The following is a 24,939-nucleotide window of genomic DNA, read 5'->3' as shown; positions in this document are numbered from 1 at the left end:
CAGCAAAAAGCTGGAGGGGGATCCGAAGGGGAGGCAGAGAGCACAGAGTCTCACTCTATGCAGATAACCTGCTCCTCTACATTTCGGATCCACAGAGCAGCATGGGCGGAATCATCGCGCTCCTGAAAGAATTTGGCGCCTTCTCGGGCTACAAACTCGAGTTTGTAGCCCGAGAAGTAGGTGGGGCAGCCCTAACGGGACTGCCGCTTAAACAAGCCTGACACAAATTCCGCTACCTGGGGATCCAAATAGCCCATGACTGGAAAGGGATCCACAAATGGAACTTCACCAGTCTGACAGAGGAAGTAAAAAGGACCTGCAAAGATGGAACACACTCCCACTCTCCCTCGCGGGGAGAATCCAGATGATCAAAATGAACGTGCTGCCCAGGTACCTCTTCCTATTCAGATCCATCCCGATCTACATCCCTAAGGCCTTTTTCAAAGCACTAGACAAACTAATCATGGCATTCGTATGGGGGGGGGGAGGAAGAATGCTAGGATCCCAAAGAAAGTCTTACAAAATACAGGGGGGGGGGGGCTTGCCCTCCCAAACCTACAACTTTACCACTGGGCGGCAGAGGCCGAGTGAATAAGGGGATGGATCAAGGAGCCAGAAGCCGAGTGGGTGCGCGCGGAAGAGGCCTCCTGCGTGGGGACCTCCCTCCGGGCCCTCCCCACGGTGGCGCTCCCATCCCCAGCCCCACCCAAAAAACACTCCAGCAGCCCGGTGGTAATAGCCACCCTCCAGTCCTGGAACCAACTACAGCAACAATTTGGCCTGACCAGAATGTCGGGTAAAGCTCCCATCTGCAACAACCATAGGTTCACGCCAGCGCTGACTGACGCCACCTTCAAAAGGTGGGGATAGGACAGAAGGACACTGACAGTCAGGGACCTATGCACGGAAGGCAGGATCGCAACACTGGGCAAACTGACAGAGAAATTCCAGCTAGCCAGGGGGAACAAGCTAAGGTACGTGTAACTAAAAAACTTCCTACGAAAGGAGACAGGGACATACCCACAACCACCACGACAGACACTACTGGAAGAGTTACTGGACGCAAGCATACTAGATAAAGGAAACAGTTGTGACATGTATGACCGACTGGTAGAAGGGGCCGACACCGTATTGGACGCAACAAGAATGAAGTGGGAGGAGGACCTGGGGATCGAAATAGGGTGGGGACTCTGGAGCAAAGCACTGAATAGGGTCAACTCCACCTCCACGTGCGCAAGGCTCAGCCTGACGCAACTAAAAGTGGTTCATAGAGCCCACTTAACAAGAACCCATATGAGTAGGTTCTTCCTGGAGCTGGAGGATAGATGCGAGCGGTGCCAAGGAGGCCCAGCCAACCACACCCACATGTTCTGGTCCTGCCCCAGACTTGTGGAGTACTGGACAGCCTTCTTCGAGGCAATGTCCAAAGTGGTGGGGGTGAGGGTGGAGCCATGTCCGAAAGTGGCGGTCTTCGGGGTTTCAGACCAGCCAGATCTATTCCTGGGAGGAGGGCGGACGCCCTTGCCTTTGCCTCCCTGATCGCCCGCCGTAGAATCCTGTTCAGCTGGCGGTCAGCAGCACCACCCAAAGCTGCAGACTGGCTGTCCGACCTCTCAGAATCTCTCCAAATGGGGAAAATCAAATTCGCCATCCGATGGTCAGACAACGGCTTCCACAGAACGTGGGAGCCATTCACCCAATTGTTCCAGGAACTGTTTGTGACCAACAAACAAGCAGAAGAATAGCCAGGTAGCCAAGAAACAGGGGAGAGTAGCCAAAGCATGAGAGGGAGAGACAGACCGGGCAGGGGGGAGGGGACAGCTAAATCTAAGAGGAAGGAAAGGCGAGCCACGGAGGGGGGGGGGGGGGGGGGGGGTGTCAGGAGCGGGGACAGGGGGGGTAGAGGGAAGAGACGGAACAATAGAGGAGAGCCAGGGAGGGGGGAGGCAGGGAAATGTTAACAAACTTAACGTCCACAGGAACAGGGAAAACGGGGAAGACGGGAGGGCCGCAGAAGCGGAAGTGCGCAGAAGTGGAACGAGGCGACAATGGCAGCGAACTCCGTCTGGGAGAAGCAAGGGACGACAACACCACGAACAGATGCCTACTTATGTGTGTAAATAATTTTACCAAGTGTACAGAGCTGCTGCTATTGAGCGGGGGCATAATACCGTCCGATGGCTTCTCAGGGAAAATTAAAACGTAGGGGACTGGGGGGTGAGTGCTCCGTTGGGAGGGTGTGGGAAGACTGGGGCGCATGGGGTCACGTCTAGTCAATTGCTATTGTATATTCTCTTTTTGCACTATGTTAATGTTCACTCTATTTTGCTGTGTTAGGATTATTACTATTTATTATGAAAAACTTTGCAAAACTTTAATAAAATAAATTAATTAAAAAGAACTTGTCCAACACTATTTCATTAAGCTAGAAACTGTTGAACATACTTTCACTGTGGGTTAACATGATGTTAGATTAAACTAAAGACCTATGCCTGTCCGAACCAATCTATGCACTCAGCACATGGTGAAGATCTGTGCTGTAAGCTGTAAGCTCTGTCATTCTGAGAGGCTGCATCCCGAATGAACGGGAACTCTGATGCCCTCTGTCTTTATAGTGAGTGTGCTCTAACTGGTGATTGGCTGCGGTGTTGTGTGTGTTGATTGGTCTTGCTGTGTGTCCATCAGTGTGTGTGTGTGAACCATGATATACTGGTGTATATTATGACATCCCCCCTTTTATAAAAAAATGTATGTGTGTGGCAATAAATAATGTATGGTGAGAATGTTCCGAACTACGTGTGGGGTGCGAAGACATATTTACAGGACTACGTACATGAGAACTAAGCTATTTACATGGGAAGGTGCTTGGTGCAGAGAAGCAGTATGCAACAAGAGTAACAAGATCAACACTATATACAAACCAGGAAAACGATCAAACAAAGCAACAAAACAATTCAGAGAGTCCATAAATTAAAAAGTTCATAAATTTAGTCTCTGAGGTGGGCGACGAGTTCTGGTTGACCGCCTCAAGGGTGGGTCGAGAGCCGCCGGTTCAGGAGCAGGCTGGACTGTGTCAAAGTCAGGGGGAGGCAGAGTGACAGGGAGCTCTGCATAGTCCGTGGCAGGGTCAGCAGGAGGGCGAGACGACACTGGAGGATCACGTGGCGAGCGTGGAACGAGACGAAGAGCGCGTCGATTGCGGCGCAGAATAGAGCCATCCGGTAGACGAACGAGGAACGAGCGGGGGGCCACCTGCCGAAGGACAAAAGCGGTTGCAGACCAGCCACCATCCGGAAGATGGACGCGGACGTTGTCATCTGGAGCCAGAGCAGGGAGATCAGCTGCACGGGGGTCATGAGCCGTCTTGTGCTGTGCACGAGACAGCTGCATCAGGCGAAGGACCGGAATGTGGTCGAGGTCTGGGATATGGATGGACGGCACCGTCGTCCTCAGGGTGCGACTCATGAGTAATTGGGCTGGCAACAGGCCAGTGGACAGTGGGACGGAGTGATAGGCCAGCAAGGCAAGGTAGAAATCAGACCCAGCAGCGGCAGCCTTGCATAGGAGCCGTTTGACGATATGTACCCCTTTCTCAGCTTTGCCATTGGACTGGGGGTACAGGGGGCTGGCCGTCACATAGGCAAAATTGTACCGCCTGGCAAAGTTGGACCATTCTTGGCTGGCGAAGCAGGGGCCATTGTCCGACATAACTGTGAGCGGGATGCTGTGTCGAGCAAAGGTGTCTTTACATGCACGAATGACTGCAGACGAGGTGAGGTCGTGCAACCATATCACCTCCGGGTAATTCGAAAAGTAGTCCACGATCAGGACATAGTCTCTACCCAGCGCGTGGAACAGGTCGATGCCCACCTTGGTCCATGGTGACGTGACCAACTCATGGGGCTGCAGGGTCTCACGTGGTTGGGCCGGCTGGAAACGCTGACAAGTGGGGCAGTTGAGCACTGTGTTGGCTATGTCCTCATTATTGCCGGGCCAGTACACTGCCTCTCCGGCCCGTCGGCGGCACTTTTCCACGCCAAGGTGGCCCTCGTGTAGTTGTTCCAGGACAAGCTGGCGCATGCTATGCGGGATGACAATGCGGTCCAGTTTTAGAAGAACCCCGTCTACTACCACCAGATCATCTCTGACATTATAGAATTGAGGGCATTGGCCCTTGAGCCACCCGTCTGTTAGGTGGCGCAGGACACGCTGTAGCAAGGGGTCAGCCGCCGTCTCGCAGCGAATTTGGACGAGGCGTTCACCCGAGGCAGGTAGATTGGAGGCCGCGAATGCCACATGGGCGTCAACCTGGCAGACAAATCCCGCTGGGTCACATGGAGTGTTGACTGCCCTGGAGGGAACATCAGCAATGATGAGGTCCTTGCCTGGGGTGTATACCAGCTGGAAGTCGTATCACCGGAGCTTGAGAAGAATACGCTGGAGGCGAGGCGTCATGTCATTCAAGTCTTTCTGTATTATATTGACCAGCGGGCGATGGTCAGTCTCGACGGTGAATTGAGGAAGTCCGTAGACATAATTGTGAAACTTAACAACACCGGTCAGAAGGCCCAGGCACTCCTTTTCTATCTGTGCGTAGCGCTGCTTCGTGGGGGTCATCGCACGTGACGCATATGCAACGGGGGCCCATGATGAGGCCTCATCACGTTGAAGGAGCACTGCCCCAATGCCGGATTGACTGGCATCGGTCAAAATTTTGGTCTCCTTTGCTGGATCAAAGAAAGCTAAGACCGGGGCCGTGGTCAGTTTTGCCTAGAGTTCCCTCCATTCGCGCACGTGGGCAGGGAGCCATTGGAAGTCTGTCGTCTTCCTGACCAGGTTCCTGAGAGCCGTGGTATGAGAGGCGAGGTTAGGGGTGAATTTCCCTAAAAAATTGACCATGCCCAGAAATTGGTTGACCGCTTCTTGTCCTCTGGTGTTTTCATAGCTATGATGGCAGCTACCTTGTCCGCATCCGGCTGCACACCCAATTGGGAGATGTGTTCCCCGAGGAACTTAAGTTCTGTCTGACCAAAAGAGCATTTGGCCTTGTTGAGGCGGAGGCCATGCTCATGTATACGTCTGAATACGCGCTGGAGGCAACTAACATGCTCCTACGGGGTAGTGGACCAAATGATTATGTCATCGACATAGACGCGAACACCTTCAATGTCTTCCATCATTTGTTCCATAATCCTATGGAACACTTCTGATGCAGAGATGATCCCCAAACGGCATCCTGTTGTAACAATATCTTCCAAAGGGGGTGTTAGATGTGCAGAGTTTCCTGCTGAATTTATCGAGCTGGATTTGACAGAATCCTTTTGAGGCGTCGAGTTTGGTAAAGAGCTTGGCGCGAGCCATCTCACACGTGAGCTCTTCGCGTTTAGGAATTGGATAGTGCTCTCTCATAATATTGCAATTTACATCCTTGGGATCAATGTAAATTCTCAATTCCCCGGAAGGCTTTTTTTACACATACCATGGAACTGACCCAGTCGGTCGGTACTGTGACTTTGGAAATCACTCCTTGCTTCTGGAGGTCCTGCAGCTGCTGCTTGAGGCGGTCCTTAAGGGGTGCTGGAACCCTGCGAGGTGCGTGCACCACAGGCGTGGCATTCGGTTTTAATAAAATCTTGTAGGTGTACAGGAGCGTGCCCATGCCCTCGAAGACGTCGTGGTACTGGTTGATAATGGTGTTGAGTTGCACCCTGAAGTCAGTGTCCTGAAAGGCAGATGCGTCAGCAGGAGAGAGAGAGTGAACTCTCTGAACTAGGTTCAACAGCTTGCATGCCTGCGCGCCAAGCAGGGAGGCTTTCGAGGAGCCCACGATTTCAAAGGGAAGGATGGCTTTGCGTGACCTGTGCGTCACTTCAAGTTGGCATGAGCCGCTGGCAACAATGGCATTGCCATTATAATCTAATAGCTGGCAGGTCGATGGTAGGATGGCTGGTTTGACACAAAGGCTTTGGAGGTCAGACCGCACAATGAGATTGGCGGAGGCACCGGTGTCCAGGCGGAATCGTATTCGGGACCGGTTGACCGTAAGGGTAGCACACCACTCATCGTCCAGATCGATGCTGTATATCAATAGAGGCTGGATTCTTTGCTTCGGGGACACCCTGTTTTTTGTAATGATACCGACTCGAAAAGGCGCCTTCGGGTCCTCGGTGTCAATATCGAGTAGCAGGTCCGAATCGGGCTCGGTGACCGTGGGTTGAATGGCCCGGACATTGCTGCGAGGCTGGCTGGAGCGACGAGAGTTGGCAGGCTGAGCTGATCTGCATAAAGCAGCATAGTGGCCAAGTTTGCCACATCGCGGGCATCGTCGGGATTTGGCAGGACATTGCCGCTTTAAGTGGGCGGAGCTACAGTTGTCGCACGTTGTAGCGTCAGTATGTTCGCTGCTCCACCGCGCATGCGCAGTGCGGTTGTACGTGGTGCGCGCCTACGCAGTACGTTCGTCGACGTCGCCGTCCCCTCGTTCGGTGCGTACAAACGCGGGAGTCCGCGAAAAGCGCGCAAAATGGCCACCCTCATCCAGGCTGAGGCAACTCGCTCGATTGCTTGGACCCGTTCAGCCTCGCAGGGACCTCGCTGCGCCGTTTCAGCCGCTTGGATGTGGGAATACCGACTAGTGGCGTGTTTGTGTAGCACGCAGGTCTCGATGGCAATCGCTAGGGTGCGCTGCTTTACCTTGAGGTGCTGCTGGCATAGGGGGCCCGACTGAACACCGAAAACGATCTGGTCACTTATCATGGAGTCGGAGGTGGACCCGTAATTACAGGACTGCGCAAGGATGTGGAGGTGGGTGAGAAAGGACTGGAGAGGTTCATCCTTACTCTGCAAAAGCTGTTGGAATACATAGCGCTCGAAACTTTCATTCACTCGATGTCGCAGTGACTGTCAAACTTAAGGAGGACTGTCTTGAATTTTGATTTATCTTCACCATCAGCAAAGGTGAAAGAATTGAAAATGTGGATGGCATGGTCCTCGGCCGTGGATAGGATGAGGGCGATCTTCCTGGTGTCTGAGGCAGCGTCCCAGTCTGTGGCTTCAAGGTAGAGCTGGAAGCGTTGTTTGAATATATTCCAGTTGGCCCCTAGGTTACCGGTGATGCGGAGCGGCGGCGGCGGGCGGACGTTGTCCATTTTGCAGGATGGCTGTATGCTGGTGGAAGGCAGATCACTTGCAGGTAGGTCTAAGAAGTTCTAACATCCCTCAACTACTGGTACCATGATGTGTTGGGTGCGGATCCGTGGAACACATACAGGCCACCAACACTTAAAATAGTACAACACTATTTTATTAAGCTAGAAACTGTTGAACATACTTTCACTGTGGGTTAACACGATGTTAGATTAAACTAAAGACCTACGCCTGTCCTAATCAGTCTATGCACTCAGCACATGGTGAAGGTCTGTGCTGTAAGCTCTGTCCTTCTGAGAGGCTGCATCCCGAATGGGCGGGAACTCTGATGCCCTCTGTCTTTGGTGCCCGGCAAGAAGATGGGGGATGGATCTTGCGGGGCAGCGGAAGGGAGGAGGTCCTCCTTCAGAGAGGGTGGCCCGCGATCGGTGCCCACCGGGCCACATTTAAGGTACCCCCGGTGCAGGATCCCCCCTCGCCCCCCCACAGGCCGCCCCCCCAGCGTTCACGCACCGCCCACGACTGTAGCGACCAGGTGTGGACGGCGCCGGGGGGTACCCGCCGTTTTGGCCTAGCCGCTCGGCCCATTCGGGCCTCAGAATCGCGGGGGTGCCGGAGAATCGGCATTTTGGGTATCTCCGGCGATTCTCCAGCCTGCGGCCCGCGAAACTCGACCGGGCCGTTCCCGCCGCTTGGGAGAATCGCGGGAGAGCGTCGGACCGGCGTCCCCGGAAATTTTGGCGCCCCAGGCGATTCTCCCAACCGGCGTGGGAGTGGAGAATCGCGCCCCTTCTATTCAATGAATGCAGGGACCAGCGGGGGCAACGCCAACGCCCGGCGCTGATCCCAATTTCCGATTCTCTGTTGCATCGGGGAACCTAATCTGCCGGTGGAGAATCCAGGCCACAGTGTTTTTGCCTCAACTGCTTTCCGCGGTAGCAAATTCCTGAGCTGACCACTCTCTGGGTAAAGACATTTCTCCTCAGTTCAGTCTGAAATAGTCTGCCCCATATCCTGAGACTGTGACCCCTGGTTCTGGACATCCACTATCGGGAACTCCTTCCTGAATCTATCCTGTCTAGTCATGTTCCAATTGAACTGGTTCCTATGAGATCGCCTTTCATCCTTCTGGACTCCCGCAAATACAATCCTAACTGATTCAATCTCTTCTCATACGTCAGATCTGCCATTCCAGGAATCAATCTGGTAAACCTTCTCTGCACTCCCTCGATAGCAAGAATATTTTTCTTCAGATAAGGAAACCAAAACTGCACATAATATTCCAGGAATGATCGCACAAAGAATCTGTCTAATTATAGCAAGACACCACTGAATCCTCTTACCATGAAGACAAATATATCATTTTCCTTCTTTTCTTCCTGTTGCACATGCATGCTTACGTTCAGTGACATGTGTAAGAGGACACCCAGGTCTTGTTGCACATTCCCCTTTCTTAGTTTATGGCCATTCAGTTAATAATCTGCTTTCCCATTTTTGCAACCAAGTGGATAACGTCACATTTATCCAAGTTATACTGCGTCTGCCATTCATTTGCCCACTCACTCAATTTGTGCGAATCACACTGAAGCATCTCTGTATCCTCCTCACAGCTCACCCTCCCATCCAGCTATGTGTCATTGTGGTGGATGGGACGGGAAAATATGAAGAACAGCCAAAAGCCAGTTTCCCACCAGTGTAAAAATAGTTGCAATTTTCTGCTTGCAACCATCTTGGAGAACAAACACAAGATGGGCGTTTGTTGGAACCAGAAAGCATAAACAGCCCTGGGCAATGGAGCCGTGGGTAGTCAAGTCCACAATTCACAGTCAGTTCTGTGGATCTGCTCCACAATTTTGAGGTGTGTGCCTGTCATGCGTATCCTGGTCAGAGCCCAGTCGGCATGAGGTAAACATTCGCATGATGCTCCTCCAGAACCCTGGGAGGGATTTTGATGGTCACGGGTTGGAGCGGGGAGTCAAAGCTGTCTAGAAGCAAAACCTCAGCACCGCCATTTTTCAAGCTGATCCAATGGTGCAATTGTTAAACAAACTGCAAAATGAATTTCCAGAGAGGGCTGTCAGGGCTTGTGGAAGGAGTCGACTACTGCACCATGTGTGTCGATTGAACGGGTACCCAACTAATGTCCAATTTCCAAATTGTGAGCAAGGCTGAGACATGCTAGGAACAGTCAAATGCCAATGTCGGAAATGTGGTGCCTTAATGCGTGTTGTATATTCTTGTGAGAGAAATATGCAATTCAGAAAGGTTGCCAGAGAAACAGTTTTTTATTAACTAAATACTAGCTACAGAAAGTTTAACGACCTAGAAACGTACCTTAGTGTCATGCAGCAGCTTACGGGCACCTGTGTCTTTACAGTATTCTTCCACATCAAAGTCTATTTTGTCGTACAACAACTTTTCATCCTCCGTGAGTGGCGCAACTGGCTCATCAACACCAGGAATGAGAATATTCCCCTTTCTGTCCACCAATTTGCCTATTCGAAAAAGGATTTTGGTTAGATAGTTTGCATGACACGCCTACAAGTCTCAGTGCCTCTGCATCAAACAACATGCTATCAGCATAACAAACGTCAAGCAATCAAATGATCTAAAACATGGGCTGAAGAGATTTTGGAATTCATAACAAAGCCAGCGTACTCTACAATTAAACATTTGAGCACAACAGAGAATGCATCATCCACACCCAAAAATGTAACCTCTTCTTGGAAAATTTTTAACATGGAAAATTTCTAGTGCATCTCATCCCCAAATACAAACTTTTTTTTAACTCAATGGATTCATATTGCCAATGTGGCTTGTTTGTGCAGACACAGTAAATTTCCAATTTGTTATTGGTCACTGCTGTGAATTAAAGCCTAATGGGCTTCAATCCTTATTCTTTTCAATAGCAGACTGGCACCATGCGCACAATGGGAAAGGTTCTTTGGGCCCACTTGGGCCAGGTTTCTGAGAGCTGTTACAAATTCCTTGCTTAACTCAGAAGCTTTGTTAATTCTGTTGAAAAACACCACTGCACAGAACGAGCCACTAATAACAACTACACCTTTATTGCACTTGCTCAGCAGACTGCAGTGGGTTGATGCTGAAAATGGAAGCACCCTTAATAACCTTAATTTAAAAAAGAGCAGTAAACGCTCTTCCAATTGAAATATTTTTCAATTAAACAATAAAACAACATACGGTGTTGCAAAGCTTCCTGTTGTTGGCAACAAGTCTGTCAGGGGGAGAGAACATAGTGTAGGATGGGGCCTTGCATGTAAGCTGACCATATCAATTCCTTAAAGGAACAGTGTCCCCAATGTTCCCTTCCTCCAAAAGAAAGGATGTCAACATCCTACTTGTGTGTGGAAATTGAATAAATAAGGACTTTAAAAATCTGATCTGGTATATAAAGACAATGCATATCTAAATGACCAGTGTATCACAGTAAATACGCTCTTAAAAACTAGATTGATCTCTGAAAGTCCAATTACAGTAGAGTCAGCATTTATGAGTTCTTACCCAGTAAATATATCAGGTCTGTCATCGCTTCATGTACGGTACCACCAAAGACACCAGAGTGCAGATCCTTATTGGAGCATTCAACCTGGACATTGAAACCACAACATGTTAACATCTGATGCTTCATATTTACACAGCTCATTTACATCCCGTGCTGCTAGGCTACTGCCGCAATGTTTAATAGAGCACGATTGTGCATCTGACCCAAATGTAGTCCCCGAGGTATGGGGTGTACTAAAGCAGTTACACACAGCAGAGCTCTTCTACTTGTAAGAATCCTCCTGTAAATCATCCCCTGTCTCTTGTTGTTCTCCTTTTAATTTCTGTCCTTTTGGCTATTTCAATTTATGAACCGGGACAGTTAATTTGACCTATGCCTTTAAGATGGACTTCACCTTTAATTTAGAAAAAAAGGAAACTCCAGCAGGATGTGCCGTTTGGTATGACATCAGTGCCAATACGTCTTGATGGACTTGGCTTTTGGCCAACAGACTATTTTAAATTGCCAGGCCTTATCAATGAATTGTGCTGATCAGTTAGGGTTTTCTGTGTGTTCCTTCTTCTGTGAGACTGTGTTTCCAGTTCAGTTTTGTCTTGAATTCAGAGCTGAAGAAGTCTCTTTGAGTTTCTCTCTCCCTCAGAGTGTAGATCTCTCTCAAACATCCGGTTGGAGACTCTGTTTTCTCCTCAGTAAAGCTTGAGGACAATCCAGTGAGGCTGGAAATTAAGTACGATTACAACCCAGGCTGAGAGCTGGGTTTGAGGGGAGACAATGAAAATCCAGACAAGTAGGCAGGGCAAGTTGTTTGAAAACCCCTTTTAAATTCTCATGTGGGGAACTCTGCTCTTATCTCAGAAAGGCTGGCAGAGTTGGAAACAAATAGGAATTACACAGGTCTGAGGCTGTGAGGAATCCTACAGCTCAGAGTTCTGACTGAATGCGACTGCCAGATGATCCTCATTCGCAATCCAACTGGTGGTTTCAATCAATCCGTGTCCTGGAAGGACAGTCAGCTGGAAAACAACTTCAACATCTGAGCAAGGACACTCATCTTCCATCTCGTAATAATCCTCTTATTATTTGTACCCGTCCCTCTGTGTGTGTGTGTCTTGTGTGTGTTTGGGTAGAGGGTGGGACGGTTAAAGGGAGGAGTAGTAGATTAGCTGGCTGTTAATTCTATTATCAAGATTGTATGAGTTATCTCTATTTTTGTTATAAGTAAACAGTTGTTGTGTTTCACTTACAAATTTGGTGTCTGGAAGTCATTGGTACAGTCAAGGGCCAAAGATCACAGTAACGTGATGCAAAATACTGATTAATTCACTTGTGTTGGGACTCAGGGCCTGTAGGGCTGGAATTGACTGTGCACTCACCCAGGGTGTCATAGCACACTCAAACATTCACCAGAACTGATCCAGAATCGAAATACAAGAGGCAAAATACTCTGGATGTTGGACATCTGAAATATAGTATTTTCACGACTTCTCTGTTTCTTTATATATTCCGTTGTAAGCGTCCTTTGGTCTTGCATGATTATCACTTTCTTCATTTAGTCAATCCCACCCTCACCCTGCCGCCCACAATCCTGCCCGAACTTGCTGAGTAATTCTTGCATTTTCTGTCTTTAAAATTTAACAATATTGAATCTGGAATTAAAACAATGCCAGGATATAAATGAAGCAACGCTTAATTTAACAGGCATAAAATTCATCTTCAAACATTTCAAAGAATGGAATGAAACTGCTCGGACGATTTAAATGGCAAAACGGAGGAAACTGCGAGATGTACCTCCACAAAGAAGTAGCAGCTGCCTCGAAGACCATACGTAATACAGGGTTTTTTCTTGCCAAGCCAGTAATTGTCGGAAATGCAGACAAAATCTACACCCTTGAAAAAGGTGTCTTTGCGTGCATACACAAGGTCATCAAGACCGACTGATCCAGACTCCTCCATTCCTTCAAAGCAGAACTTGATATTCACAGGGATATCCTACAGAAAGATCACGAGGAATCAGTCACAGCTCTTCAAACTTGCTGCTTTTATTTACACAATCTGACACTTCAAATGTGCTCCATGGAAATACAAGCCCGCAGAAAAGACTTCCCCACAGAATTAGTTATTTACCAGCCCAGTGGTACAGAAAGAAAGCAAAAATAAAAGAAACAAACCTATCATCAAATCAAACATAACTAGTCAAAACGCCACACAATATTTTGTATTGACTAATAATTGCATTTAAAAAGGTAACATTTATTGATCAGCAAGATTTATTCACTCATATATAAATAACCTAATAAATGTGATAATTTGTGATAATTGTTCCTTTTGTAAGGGGAAACAAGGGGAGTCCACACCAAGTCGTAGAGAAAAACAAAACTTATTTTATTTAACACGTTAACTATTATCCTTACTGGGTCTTTTCTAGTTGGTGCTTGACTGGCTGACTCAATTTATACAACGGCACTTGAACTTGGTTAAGGGTCCCCCGTCCCCTTATCAGGAGATCTCATATTCTGCGAGCTCCACAGGAGGTGTGGATCATCCCTACCCTGTAAGTCCTGTGCAGATTATAACAGTTCCTTTAAGGACAACACAGCAGAGTAAGGGTCACCTGGCGTGGGGGACCAATTGGGACTCAGAGTGGATAATCACCCAGGGGGCGGAGTCCTCTCTAATGCGGAGAATGATACAGCCATGAGGCTGCTGAACAACTCTTCTTAAATAATCCTTTTTGTTTTTATGAATGGAGTCTCTGAAAGTGCATCTTTACAATAAATAAATAACTATAAATAAATTTTTAAAATAAACTAACAAGAGCTTTGGTCTCCTGTGCACAATGTGCTGAAGCACTATTGCCAATTACAATAACTGTATTATTTTCAGTGAGCTGCCTACTGCCGCTCCAGAAGGGTTCAAAACACAAAGTAAAATCACTTGGATCATTTTTGTTCTCAATAAGAAACTAAAACATAACAGGGATATTGATCAACTCTTCAACATAGCTGACAATCCATACAGCTTCACTGCAGATAGATAGAGGAGGTGTGGAGTCCCACATGATTCATCATTCTGTATTCAGAGTTGTAGCACCAATCATTCCCAGACTGGAGCCTCTCCAGGAGCTTTCCTTACCTCAGCACCATTTTTTCATTGTAAACCATGGATTCAAAATGGGTTGCAGGACACACAGATAAACTACTCAGTTCCCCAGGCTTCAACTACAGCCTACATTGTTCTAACTGCTCTCAAGATAAAAAAATTGGTTTTGATCCCCTAATGCTGGGATAAAAGTCTCCCGAGGCAAGATCTGTGAAACTTTATCCCAGCAGGATTTGAGAAAGAAGCAGGATTGAAGGGGCTGGAGAAAGGGGAGGAAATAAAGCAGTTGCATTGTTTGCATCTGATTCTAAGAGTTGAACATTCCAGAATTTGAACTGGAAGAGGTCATTTTTGTGTTCAGAAAACCTTTCTAACCAGCCGTGCTTCAAGACTTAGCTAACTCTGCCTACATGCTCACACCTTAATCTGTAAAATATTTAAACAGTTCAAGTCTTTAGTCAATGAAAACACAAATCTTAATCCACTAAACTCTGAGGAATGCAGCATTTGGAGCTTCAAACCTTTCAGGAAAGGGACAACAATCACACTTTTGATGTAATAAGGGGCAAAATTCTCCGGAAGCGGCGCGATGTCCGCCGACTGGCGCCCAAAACGGCGCAAATCAGACGGGCATCGCGCCGCCCCAAAGGTGCGGAATGCTCCGCATCTTTGGGGGCTGAGCCCCAACATTGAGGGGCTAGGTCGGCGCCAGACGAATTTCCGCCCCGCCAGCTGGCGGAAAAGGCCTTTGGTGCCCCGCCAGCTGGCGGGGAAATGACATCTCCGGGCGGCGCATGCGCGGGAGCGTCAGCGGCCGCTGACAGCATTCCCACGCATGTGCAGTGGAGGGAGTCTCTTCTGCCTCCGCCATGGTGGAGACCGTGGTGGAGGCGGAAGGGAAAGAGCCCGATCGCGGGCCAGGCTACCGTGGGGGCACCCCCTGGGGCCAGATCGCCCCGCGCCCCCCCCCCCCCCCCCCAGGACCCCGGTGCCCGCCTGCGCCGCCTTGTCCCGCCGGTAAGGTAGGTGGTTTAATTTACGCCGGCGGGACAGGCATTTTAGCGGCGGGACTTCGGCCCATCCGGGCCGGAGAATCGAGCGGGGGGGCCCGCCAACTGGCGCGGCGCGATTCCCGCCCCCGCCGAATCTCTGGTGCCGGAGACTTCGGCAACTGGCGGGGCGGGATTCACGCCAGCCCCCGGCGATTCTCCGACCTGGCGGGGGATCGGAGAATCTCGCCCAAGGTGTCTATTCAGGAAGTTCACTTTCCAAGTTTTGTCCACACAGCAGTCATGATGTCAAAGACCCATCATTTAGATTTTCCACCAATTTCTGGAGTGTGAATTTAGCAACTGGCAAGGAAAGACTGCAGTTAGCACAAAACTTTGAACTGTTCTTTACCTTCTGAAGTTAACGCATAACAGCACACAGAACGAACATCTAGCACTAAAGATAACATTTTGTTACCTCCTTTAGTTTTTGAAGAGCTTCAATGCAGTTCAGCCATGCCAGCACTGGTCCTTTGTCATCAGTGGAACCTCTCCCATATAGTTTCCCTATAAAAGTTTCAAATATTAGAATTATTTTCATAGGGTCGTCTTTATTTTAATTCATTCACAGGATGTGGGAACATTTGCAAGGCCAACCTTTATTGTCCATCTCTAACTGCCCTCGGGGAAGTGGTGGTGACCCCAGAATATTGATGGTGAGAGTGCAATGGTTGTAATCCCTTTGAATGCCAAGTGGAGGTGGTTAGACTCTCTTTTTGCAGATGACTATCCAATGGAATTTTTGTTGTCTAAACCTGAATGTTGTTCAGGTCTTCTTGCATGTTGCCATGGGCTGCCTCATTATGTAAGGAGTTGTGAATTGTGAAATCATTAGCTAATAATTCTGCCGCATGATGAAGAGAAGGTCATTGATGATGTAGCTGAAAATGATTGGGCCGAGGCCACAAACCTGAAGAGCTCCTGGAGTGATGTCCTGGGGGCTGAGAAATTGGCCTTCAACAGCCACAACCATCTTCCTTTGCGCTTGGTATGACTCCAACTAGTAGAAATCTTTCCTCCTGATTCTCACTGACAGAAATTTTACAAGGGTTCCTTGATACCTTACCAATTCACCAATAACTCATTGGATGACATGCTCCAATTCAGGACATTTCATCAGCATTCTCAGCTGGCTAACAGGTAGAGATCTAATTACCTATCAATTCCGGTATCTATAATGGACATTTCCAAGACAGGCACAACTTGTCCAACTGAACTCTAAACATCAGACGACAATATCAAATGTGTGTTATGAATATCAGTCAACAGAACCCAACACTTGAGAAAGAATCTTGAACTCAGGAGGAAGCAAAGAGAGGCCAGGGCTTGAAACTGAACTTGCTGAAGTTTGTGCTGGAACACTCTAAGCAGAACTGCAAACCATTGTGTGGATTGAGTAGAACAGACGAGTCTTCATAAAACAATAAACAAAAACAGAATAAAAGACCACTGTGCCTAATTATTAAAGCAGAGTGATTTAAAATAAGTCTGTCTAGCCAATCTAGCTCTGGAAAACAAGGAAGAAAGGAGGTTCAGAGTGGAATCCCCATAGTAATTACATAGAGTTCACAGCACAGAAACAGACATTTAGATCAACTGGTCCAATGTGCGTTTGTGCTCCACATGAACCTCCATATCTCACATCACCCCACATCGAAAACAACCTCTCTCTAAATGTCAGAAAGACGAAGGAACTGATCATCGACTTCAGGAAGCGCAGCACAACACACTCCTGTCTGCATCAATGGCTCCAAAGTGGAGATGGTCGATAGCTTTGAGTTCCTGGGGGTCACCATCACCAACAGTCTGTCCTGGTCCACTCACGTTGATACAACAGTCAAGAAAACCCAACAATGTCTCTACTTCCTACGGAAGCTAAAGAAATTTGGCATGACTGCATCAACTCTCACAAACCTCTACAGATGTGCGATAGAGACATTCCTATCCGTCTGCATCACAGCTTGGTATGGCAACTGCTCGGTCCAAGATCGCAAGAAACTGCAGAGTGTGGTAAACTCAGCCCAACGCATCACACAAACTTGCCACCCCTTCATTAATTCTGTGTACACCTCTCGCTGCCTCAGGAAGGCAGACAGCATTATCAGAGACCCCTCCCACCCAAGCATTGCTTTCTTACAGATCCTTCCATTAGGCAGAAGGTGCAGGAGTCTGAAGACCCGCACACCCAGACATAGGAACAGCTTCTTCCCCACAGCTACAAGACTCGTTAACAACTCCCCCTCAGACTGATCGGTTCATTGTAAGAACACTATTCACAATGCCCTAAGCTGCTCTTGCTCATGTATTGTAGCCATCTGGGATGGCCACTTACAACTAGGAACACGGTAGGTCGCAAAGCATAGCGGGAAAAATGGACAATGTGAGATTCAGGCAGGCTCAGAGCCTGAATGTATATTTGCGAGTGAGGAATCCAGACGGTATCGAAACCCCCAACCGATTGGCATTTGATGGCCCATCTCCGCCAGACAAAAGACTGATACTTGAGCGACCGATACAATCCCAGACATTTCGGCACCACTCCCTGTACTCGGGAAGCGTAAACAACAGGGTCAATGACCGCTTAGGACACACCCGGCCATCAAGGCACCCACCCCTTTATTGGTTCAAATCGAACACAGTGATCAGGAATTACCCAATTAGTGGGGTCCAAACTGAAGGACCGCCCAAAAGAGCACGAAACTCCCCAAGGATAAAGAGAGAGACCACCATGTGTTCAGCCTCTCTTGGACCTGGCGCTCCAACAATGTCTACTTCCAAGTGCAGCACCACCAGAAGCAAGTTCAAGTTCAACGCCCGCTACCAGACAGATGAGCCTAGCTGAGCAGCAGTTACTTCTACAGACACGATAGATCCAGATCCGAACAACGGCCACTGTTCCTCTGACCTAAGCCGGGTGCCTGAAGTTAAGTACAGGTTGTCATAGTTGATAGGTGTAGTTTAGCTTGTAGTGTTTATGTTGCATGATTAATTGTGTGGGGAAATAAAGCACCATTGATCTTGAACTAACTAACTGGTGTTTGGCTCTTTGATCGCTATCCGGTTGAATCTTGTGCTGGTATCATTTGATACCTAGCAACTCTGAGCAATATAATATAGATATCCAAAGAAAGGAGGGCAACCTCACTGACTGCCATATTTACAGTCGGTAAAAAAAGGCAACAGTATTTGCTTTGTTTGGCCCCTGTTCCACACTGTAACCAATCACTGTTTTGTCGATGTACCATTTGTCAATGTTCCCTGTTGATTATTCTTGTGTCTACTATATACGTGCTGTGTACGTTCCTCGGCCGCAGAAAAATACTTCTCACTGTACTTCGGTACATGTGACAATAAATCAAATCAAATCAAATCAAACCATCAGCATATTCTTTCATTCCTTTCTCCCCTGCATGAACTAATCTTGTTTCTCCTTAAACACAACCACCTGAGAGCGATGAAACAACTTCAGTGAAACTGAAATTTAGCCTTTGAAATTTAGCCTGGACTATATGCTCAAATCTTTGGAGTGTAGTGTACATGCAAAAGCTTCTCACATAGCAGTGAGTGTTACCAAAAGAGCCAAGGTGAATGAGTGCCTGCATTTTCAGTGACCAAAAAGTGCTGGAAATCTGAACTAAAAACAGAAAATGCTGGATAAACTCAGCAGGCCTGACAGTATCTGTGGAGTGAAAAACAGAGTTGACCTGACTTTCCTTCAGAGCTGAAGAGGGTAGAAATGTGATGGATTATATAGTGGGAGAAGGGGGTGGAGAAGGTGGAGCAGAATAGAAGAGTAGGGATAGGTCTGAGCTCAGGAAAGATTGACAAAGATACCATGAACACAAGACAAAGGGAGTGTTACTGATATCATTAAGGATTAAAGAAGGTACTGATAGTTGCATAAAGGCATAAAGGCATAAAGATGCATGTTAAAATCCTTGAAAAGGCATATTATAACGCTTTCTTTTTAAAGATACTTTCCCTCTTCTAAATAAGTATTCCTATTTACAATACACCTTCGTATTTAGAACTGATGAACATATGAATCTCTGAAGCATAGAGGCATTCTGTTGATATATCCAGATCTTGCAATGGCAACCTCGTCTGGAGACTTCCTACAGTGATCGGTGGGATTGTGATTCTTACAAGTTATTTCTGCTTTTGTTTGTGATCTTGTCTTCGATGCAAGTGGACTGGACACTGGTTGAGGAGCTGGAATGGATCTGATCTATCTTCAGTCATGCCTCACTGTGTATCTACGCAATTATTTCTTTAAAACAAATCCTTGTCACCTCGACTGATTGTCATGTACCTTCTGTAAGATCCTGGATGTGAATTTGTTGTCCCAATTCTAAGCATGGCAATTGACTACCTGCATTTTAATCGTGCACATTGGCTATTTTCTCTTGCAGGTTTCCAAGTTTCTAAGAGAGTAGAATGGGTATGAGGAGATAAATTGCTATATTGGTCTGCCAAATATGAAATCTGCCAGTGATAGATCAGTTGCACTTAGATTTAACATTGCAATATAGGTCTTGCGTGGTCTGTCTATATTTGAAAATGAGGGATTTCTCTATGTGAATTATTCATTCAGTTAGGCCATTAAATCTAGGGTAAGAAAGCGAAGAAGTAGCAGAATCAATATTCCCCTAATCACACACATCCTGAAATGGCTTACCAATAAATTTTGAACCAAAATCCGTTGTGATCTCTCTGGACACACCAAATAAACTGAAAATAGCACTTAGTGTGCGATAGTTGCACTATTGTGCAACTGCCGAATAATGGAGCACTTGACAAAGTAGTTGCCTATGATGGTGAAGTCAGTGTCATGGACATGGAAAAGGTCGGGTGCAATATTGGACCAAGGCTGGGTAGGAAATTCATGTGGAATCAATGCTTTCTTGCGCTGACTTATTAAAGGCTCTTGTCCAGCCTCTCACTGCTTGACGACGACCGCAATGTCATTGTTCATACCCGGCCAATGACTGTTCTCATTCGATCTCTGGCCCTCTCTGTGTGAGTAATGAAGTTGTTGACAAATGTCAGGTTGCAAATATTCCAGTGTGATGACCTGCCTGACTTTAAAAATGACTATCTGGGGATCCCCGATTCATCTTGGTAAGGTCAAAATGGTCTCATGTTGTTCATGTACATGCTGAATTGAATCAGGCCATCCTTCAATAATGGTATTCCACAGCTTCTATATGGTATGAACCTTTGTAGCCTCTTCTTTGTCGTTGCTGGCATGTCGTACCAGATCAAATGATGGAATTGCATTCTCCTGCAATTTCAATGTTGCAACTCCCTTGAAACTGCCAATTTTGTCAAGATGTTCTGGGCTTTTCAATGTTAATGCATGAGGTAAGGTGATAGGTGTTCTTTCTGAGATTGCTCTGCCCTGTGAAGTCTGACTAATTCCATGTATAGTTGCTGTGTCAGGCCAAAACATACCGGTAGGTTTGCAACCACTGGGCATTTAGGCTCCACAACATAGAGCATCTGTGACACCCATGAGGATTGATTGTACTTAAACTCCAGGACTATGAATCCTGTACATGGAACTAGTGACCTGTTGTACACTGAGGGTTTCACACCAGTCGGTTTCCATGTCTGTGGATATGTGTCTTTTAGAATTCACAGGGGTAGGATGTTGGCACTTGGCTGTGCACCAACCTTGGCCAATAACGAATAGCTGCCAATTTTCATAGGGCCGATAATTTTAATCTTGGCAAACATTGGATGGCGAGAGGACATTGATGCTTTCCATTAGAATGACGGTGTGAAAGATGTGGTCACCGCTCTTCATCTCATTGTGTACATGATTATCATTTTCTGGCTTGTCAATGTATACATTTCTTTTCTTCATTTTTCAATAAAGGGGCAATTTAGTGTGGCCAATCCACATACCCTGCATATCTTTGTGTTGTGGGGTGAGACCCATGTAGACACAGGGAGACTGTGCAAACTCCACATGGGTAGTGACCCGGGGCCCGGATCAAACCCGGGCCGTCAATGCCATGAGGCAGCAGTGCTAACCACTGTGCTACCGTGCCGCCCTATGTATACATTTCTGATGAGGTGCAGGATGTTCATTCTTATTGCTTTAAGGTACCCATTGTGTATGTTCTGTTTGGGTCAGTACACAGCTCTTTGTAGCTCCATCAGCCTTGGCTTTAAGGTACTGCCGCTGCCCCCGCTGCTCCCAAAACTCTCTATGCAACTTTTTCTGCTCTGGGGACTCTCCCTGCTGCTCTCTCTGCTCCCATTGCTCTCTGAACGCTTGCTGCTTCCCATAGTTTCTCTGGTCCCACTCCTTCGATGTCTTCTTTCCGTCATCGTTCTAAACTGCTCCAGGACACAAACAAGAAATGGATTTCTATTGAATGTAAATGAGAAAAGTAAAATGTCTCACCATCTTTTTCCACCAATGTGAATGGCTCTGTGTCCCACCCATCCTCAATTTGGGCCGGTTGAACATCCAGATGACCATAGATGCACACAGTCTTCTTTTTTGGGTCATTGCCTAGTGTGGCCAATAGGATTGGAGGAAGAGGAATCTTTTTTCCATCAGGCAGCTGTAAATCAGTACATTTCAGATGATGAAATTTATGATTTACAGAAGATTGTAAAACGTTATTGCAGAGAGCGCTAATGGATCATTTCAGAAGTACAATTCCAAAGAACTGATCACATGAATAAAACTATCAAGTTATCAAAGGGTGTAACGTGGGCTGTCAGCCCTCTGGAAACCATGGGCGGGATTCTCCAATAATGGGGCAAAATGTTGATGCTGTCATAAACGCCGGAGCATTTTACGACGGCGTCACCTGCGATCCTGCGCCGCATAGGGGGCCAGCATGGCACTGGAGCGCTTCACGCAGCTCCAGCTGCTGATACGGGCGCCAGCATGGGCGCCGCAGATCTGCGCATGTGCACCACGGCTGGCGCGGGTCCACGCATGCGCGTGGGTTGCCTTCTCTGCGCTGGCCCGCGGGCAACATGGCAGAGCCCTACAGGGACCCGGCGTGGGGGAACATAGCCCCCCCCCCCCCCGGAATTAGCCCGCCTGCCGATTGGTAGCCCCCGATCGTGGGCCTGGCCACCGTGGAGCCCCCCCCCCCCACCCCCGAGTTAGATACCCCCTCCCCCACAGCAGGATGACCCCTGCAGCCAGAACGCAGAGGTCCCGCCGGGTAGGACCACTGCGAACAACGCCGGCGGGACTCAGCCAACTTGGTGGGCAATCGGCCCGTTGAGCGCGGAGAATCGCCAGGGGGGGCCACGTTAAGCGGCCCCCGACTGGCGCGGCGGTGACCGCGCCGGCGCCATTGCAGACGATTCTCCGGTCGCCGCCGATTCTCTGACCCGCCGCGGGATCGGAGACTCCCGCCCCTTGTCTCAAGATTCAACAGTCTGAGGAGGAGAAAAGAGAAAACCATTTGGAAGAGACAAACGTGTAAAATTGAGTTTCAATGTGACCAATCGGTTCTCACCGTTTGTTGTCCAATGTCAGCCAGCTCCACAGATCCACCCAGTCGTTCTATCTCTTTGCCAACAAATTCCACCATCCTTTTGGTTTCGCCTCTCTTCTCCGGCCATGCCGAGACACTCTGAATTGCCACCCAATCTGCCAGGCGCTATGGAAACAAGACAATCAAGTAACGGAATTAAAAAAGCTGCCTTGACATCTTGTGATTTTCTCCACCGATTACAGGTGAACTACCCGTCGATTGGTGGCTGTGATGAAGATGGTTTTCTGCAAACCAACAGTCCCCAACATGAATTCTGTCAATACAACCACGCCCAGGACATCCACATTGTAGATATTTAACCATCTGCTTCCTTGCTTCTTTTCTGGATCACTCATCATTTTAACAAAGTATCACAACAACACAATAGTTGGGAGCAGGATTAGATCACACCCCTTAACAAAAGAAAGGCTGGGGTTCCATGGATTAGCGGTGAGGTTAGAGCACCATATGAGGGCAATTTATTCTGGAGGTCTAGAGGCATGATACCAGAGGCAGGTGACACAGTCACAGTCAGAGAGACATCGACATTGTGTAAGTTAGTAGCTGAAAGGTCTTGGGTTGTTATTGGATGGTTTCATGGGGAGGAGGGTCCCACTTAGTCAGGGTCCATGCGGCCTAGAGAAGGGGAGGGTACAGGTCAAAGAGCATGAGGACATCAACATTAAATAGGTCAGGTGGAGGGCAGGAAAAGCAACATGGATAATGTTGGATACAAAGGCAACAGGGTGGTGACAGGATGAAGGGGCATGAGGAAGCATTTGTAATATTCCTTCAAGGGATTTCGGCATAACATCACTAGAATGGACATGTGTCATGTGATCCAGCCTTTATTTCACTTTTGCCTGTGAGCAGAACACAACACAGCTCTGATGTCTTCAAGCTTCCTTTCTCTGGATAAATGTTCCCATGTGCCTGGTCACGATTTCCACCACTGGCAGGAGCAGAAAATCCCACCCTAAATCTTGCCCTACTGCATTCAGGCACTGTGCCATCGATTACATGGTCTCATTTAAAAGAAACTTTGGACTATGAACTGTACACAGCACTAATGCCAAAAGATTTTTAAAAAAATTTAGAGTATTGTGGAGCTGCCTTTTCTGTAAGCACTGAAACAAGTTTATGTCTGCTCACATGAATGTACCCGACATTGAGCCAAACTCCCCAAAAGGACAAGGATCTCTTTATTAGCCTGTGTAAACATCAAACACCATTTTCTGGCCAGTTCACTCTTAGCAATGACTCGCAGTCAACAGATGTTCAACTCCAATGTTTCAACATTCCTTTCTCCTCAGATCATTAATGCTCTGAAATGTGTTCATGTTGTATCATTAAAAAGGTGTGTGGAAATGTTAAAAAAACGTAGTAACCGTAAAAACTTACTTTGACGTATAACTCCTGATTGTCATCGATGTGCTTGAAAAGTTTGGGAAGGTACGACATTGCTCTGGTAAGCAGGCTGCAGTTGGAGTTCTGACAGGAGAATTATACGCTGAGTTATGGAACTAGACTCCGCATCTTCCTGTTTTTAAACGTTTGAGAAATCCTGAAGCTCCACCCACCCAAATCTGCAACCATTGCATAGTCTTGAATTAAGGTCCGTTGTAATTCAACTAATTTGCCCTTTGTCACCTTTTCAATGAAGATCTCGGTCAAAAGGTGACATTAATGTAAAACCTTTCTTTTAAAAAGCTTATCAAAATAACAGAGGCAGCATTTGTTTTATTTTGGTGCCACTACAACTTGTTTTAAAAAAAAATTATTCTCCATCTTTTCCACATTTTCATCAAATACGCAACAAACAGAAGATAACCAACAATAACAAATACAATACCAATCCCTCAACCAGTATCCCCTTCAACATACAAACCCAAACATCACCCCTACTTTACAAATACAACAAAACAAAACAAGACCAAAAGAGAATCAACAGTCATCTCATACACAATAAACAGTAAACAATATACTCAATGCCCACCCCCCCCCCCCCCGCCCCCCCCAAATTGCCTCCCTCCCCATCCTAATGTTCGATGGCATCCAGTTCTTGAAAGTGCAGGATAAACAATGCCCATGAATTTTAGAACCCTTCCATCCTCCCCCCTCAGCTCAAACATCACCTTCTCGAGCGTCAAAAACTCCAGCAGGTCCCCCCGCCACGCTGAGGCACAGGGCAGAGAAGCTGACCTCCACCCGACCCCAGCAGGACCTGCCTCCGGGCAATCAGCGATACAAAGGCTAAAACATCCCCCCCCCCGCCCCCCCACCCACCTGCAGCCCGGGCTGGTCCGACTCCCTGAAAATGGCCTCGAGGGTTCGAAACTCACATGCACCACCCCCCGAGATAACCTTAAAAATATCCCTCCAATACCCCTCCAGCTTGGGGCTGGACCAAAACATGTGAACGCAGGGGCGGATCTACTGTGAAACTAATGAAGCTTAAGCTTCAGGGCCTCCAATCCCGGAGGGGCCCCAGAAGCGACTATAGTCAACATTGCTTAAAAATTTTGGGTCTACTGTATGAGAAGGGGTTTAAAAAAAAAAAATTAATAATATAGTGTAATTCAATACAAAATAATAGTTAAAACAAAAA

At 47.5% G+C, this 24,939-nt stretch overlaps 1 protein-coding gene across 1 annotated transcript in view; it reads right to left on the bottom strand.

Annotated features, from left to right (window-relative positions):
- LOC140385244 (cytosolic non-specific dipeptidase-like) overlaps positions 1-23,889 on the bottom strand; it is a 50,384-nt gene extending 26,495 nt beyond the window's left edge. Inside the window, exons 1-7 of the mRNA XM_072467170.1 lie at positions 23,733-23,889; positions 22,314-22,457; positions 21,233-21,395; positions 15,236-15,324; positions 12,458-12,658; positions 10,669-10,753; positions 9,481-9,641 (exon numbers count right to left, since the gene is read on the bottom strand). Of these exons, the coding sequence (XP_072323271.1) occupies positions 9,481-9,641; positions 10,669-10,753; positions 12,458-12,658; positions 15,236-15,324; positions 21,233-21,395; positions 22,314-22,457; positions 23,733-23,792 (903 nt within the window). The 5' untranslated portion in view covers positions 23,793-23,889. The remainder of the gene's footprint in view (positions 1-9,480; positions 9,642-10,668; positions 10,754-12,457; positions 12,659-15,235; positions 15,325-21,232; positions 21,396-22,313; positions 22,458-23,732) is intronic.
- Between the last annotated feature and the right edge of the window lie 1,050 nt (positions 23,890-24,939).

Source organism: Scyliorhinus torazame, chromosome 11, assembly GCF_047496885.1.
Source record: "Scyliorhinus torazame isolate Kashiwa2021f chromosome 11, sScyTor2.1, whole genome shotgun sequence".
In the NCBI taxonomy this organism is placed as follows: domain Eukaryota; kingdom Metazoa; phylum Chordata; class Chondrichthyes; order Carcharhiniformes; family Scyliorhinidae; genus Scyliorhinus; species Scyliorhinus torazame.
The sequence above is the reverse complement of the archived record's forward strand: the minus strand, read 5'-3'. Positions and strand labels throughout refer to the sequence as shown.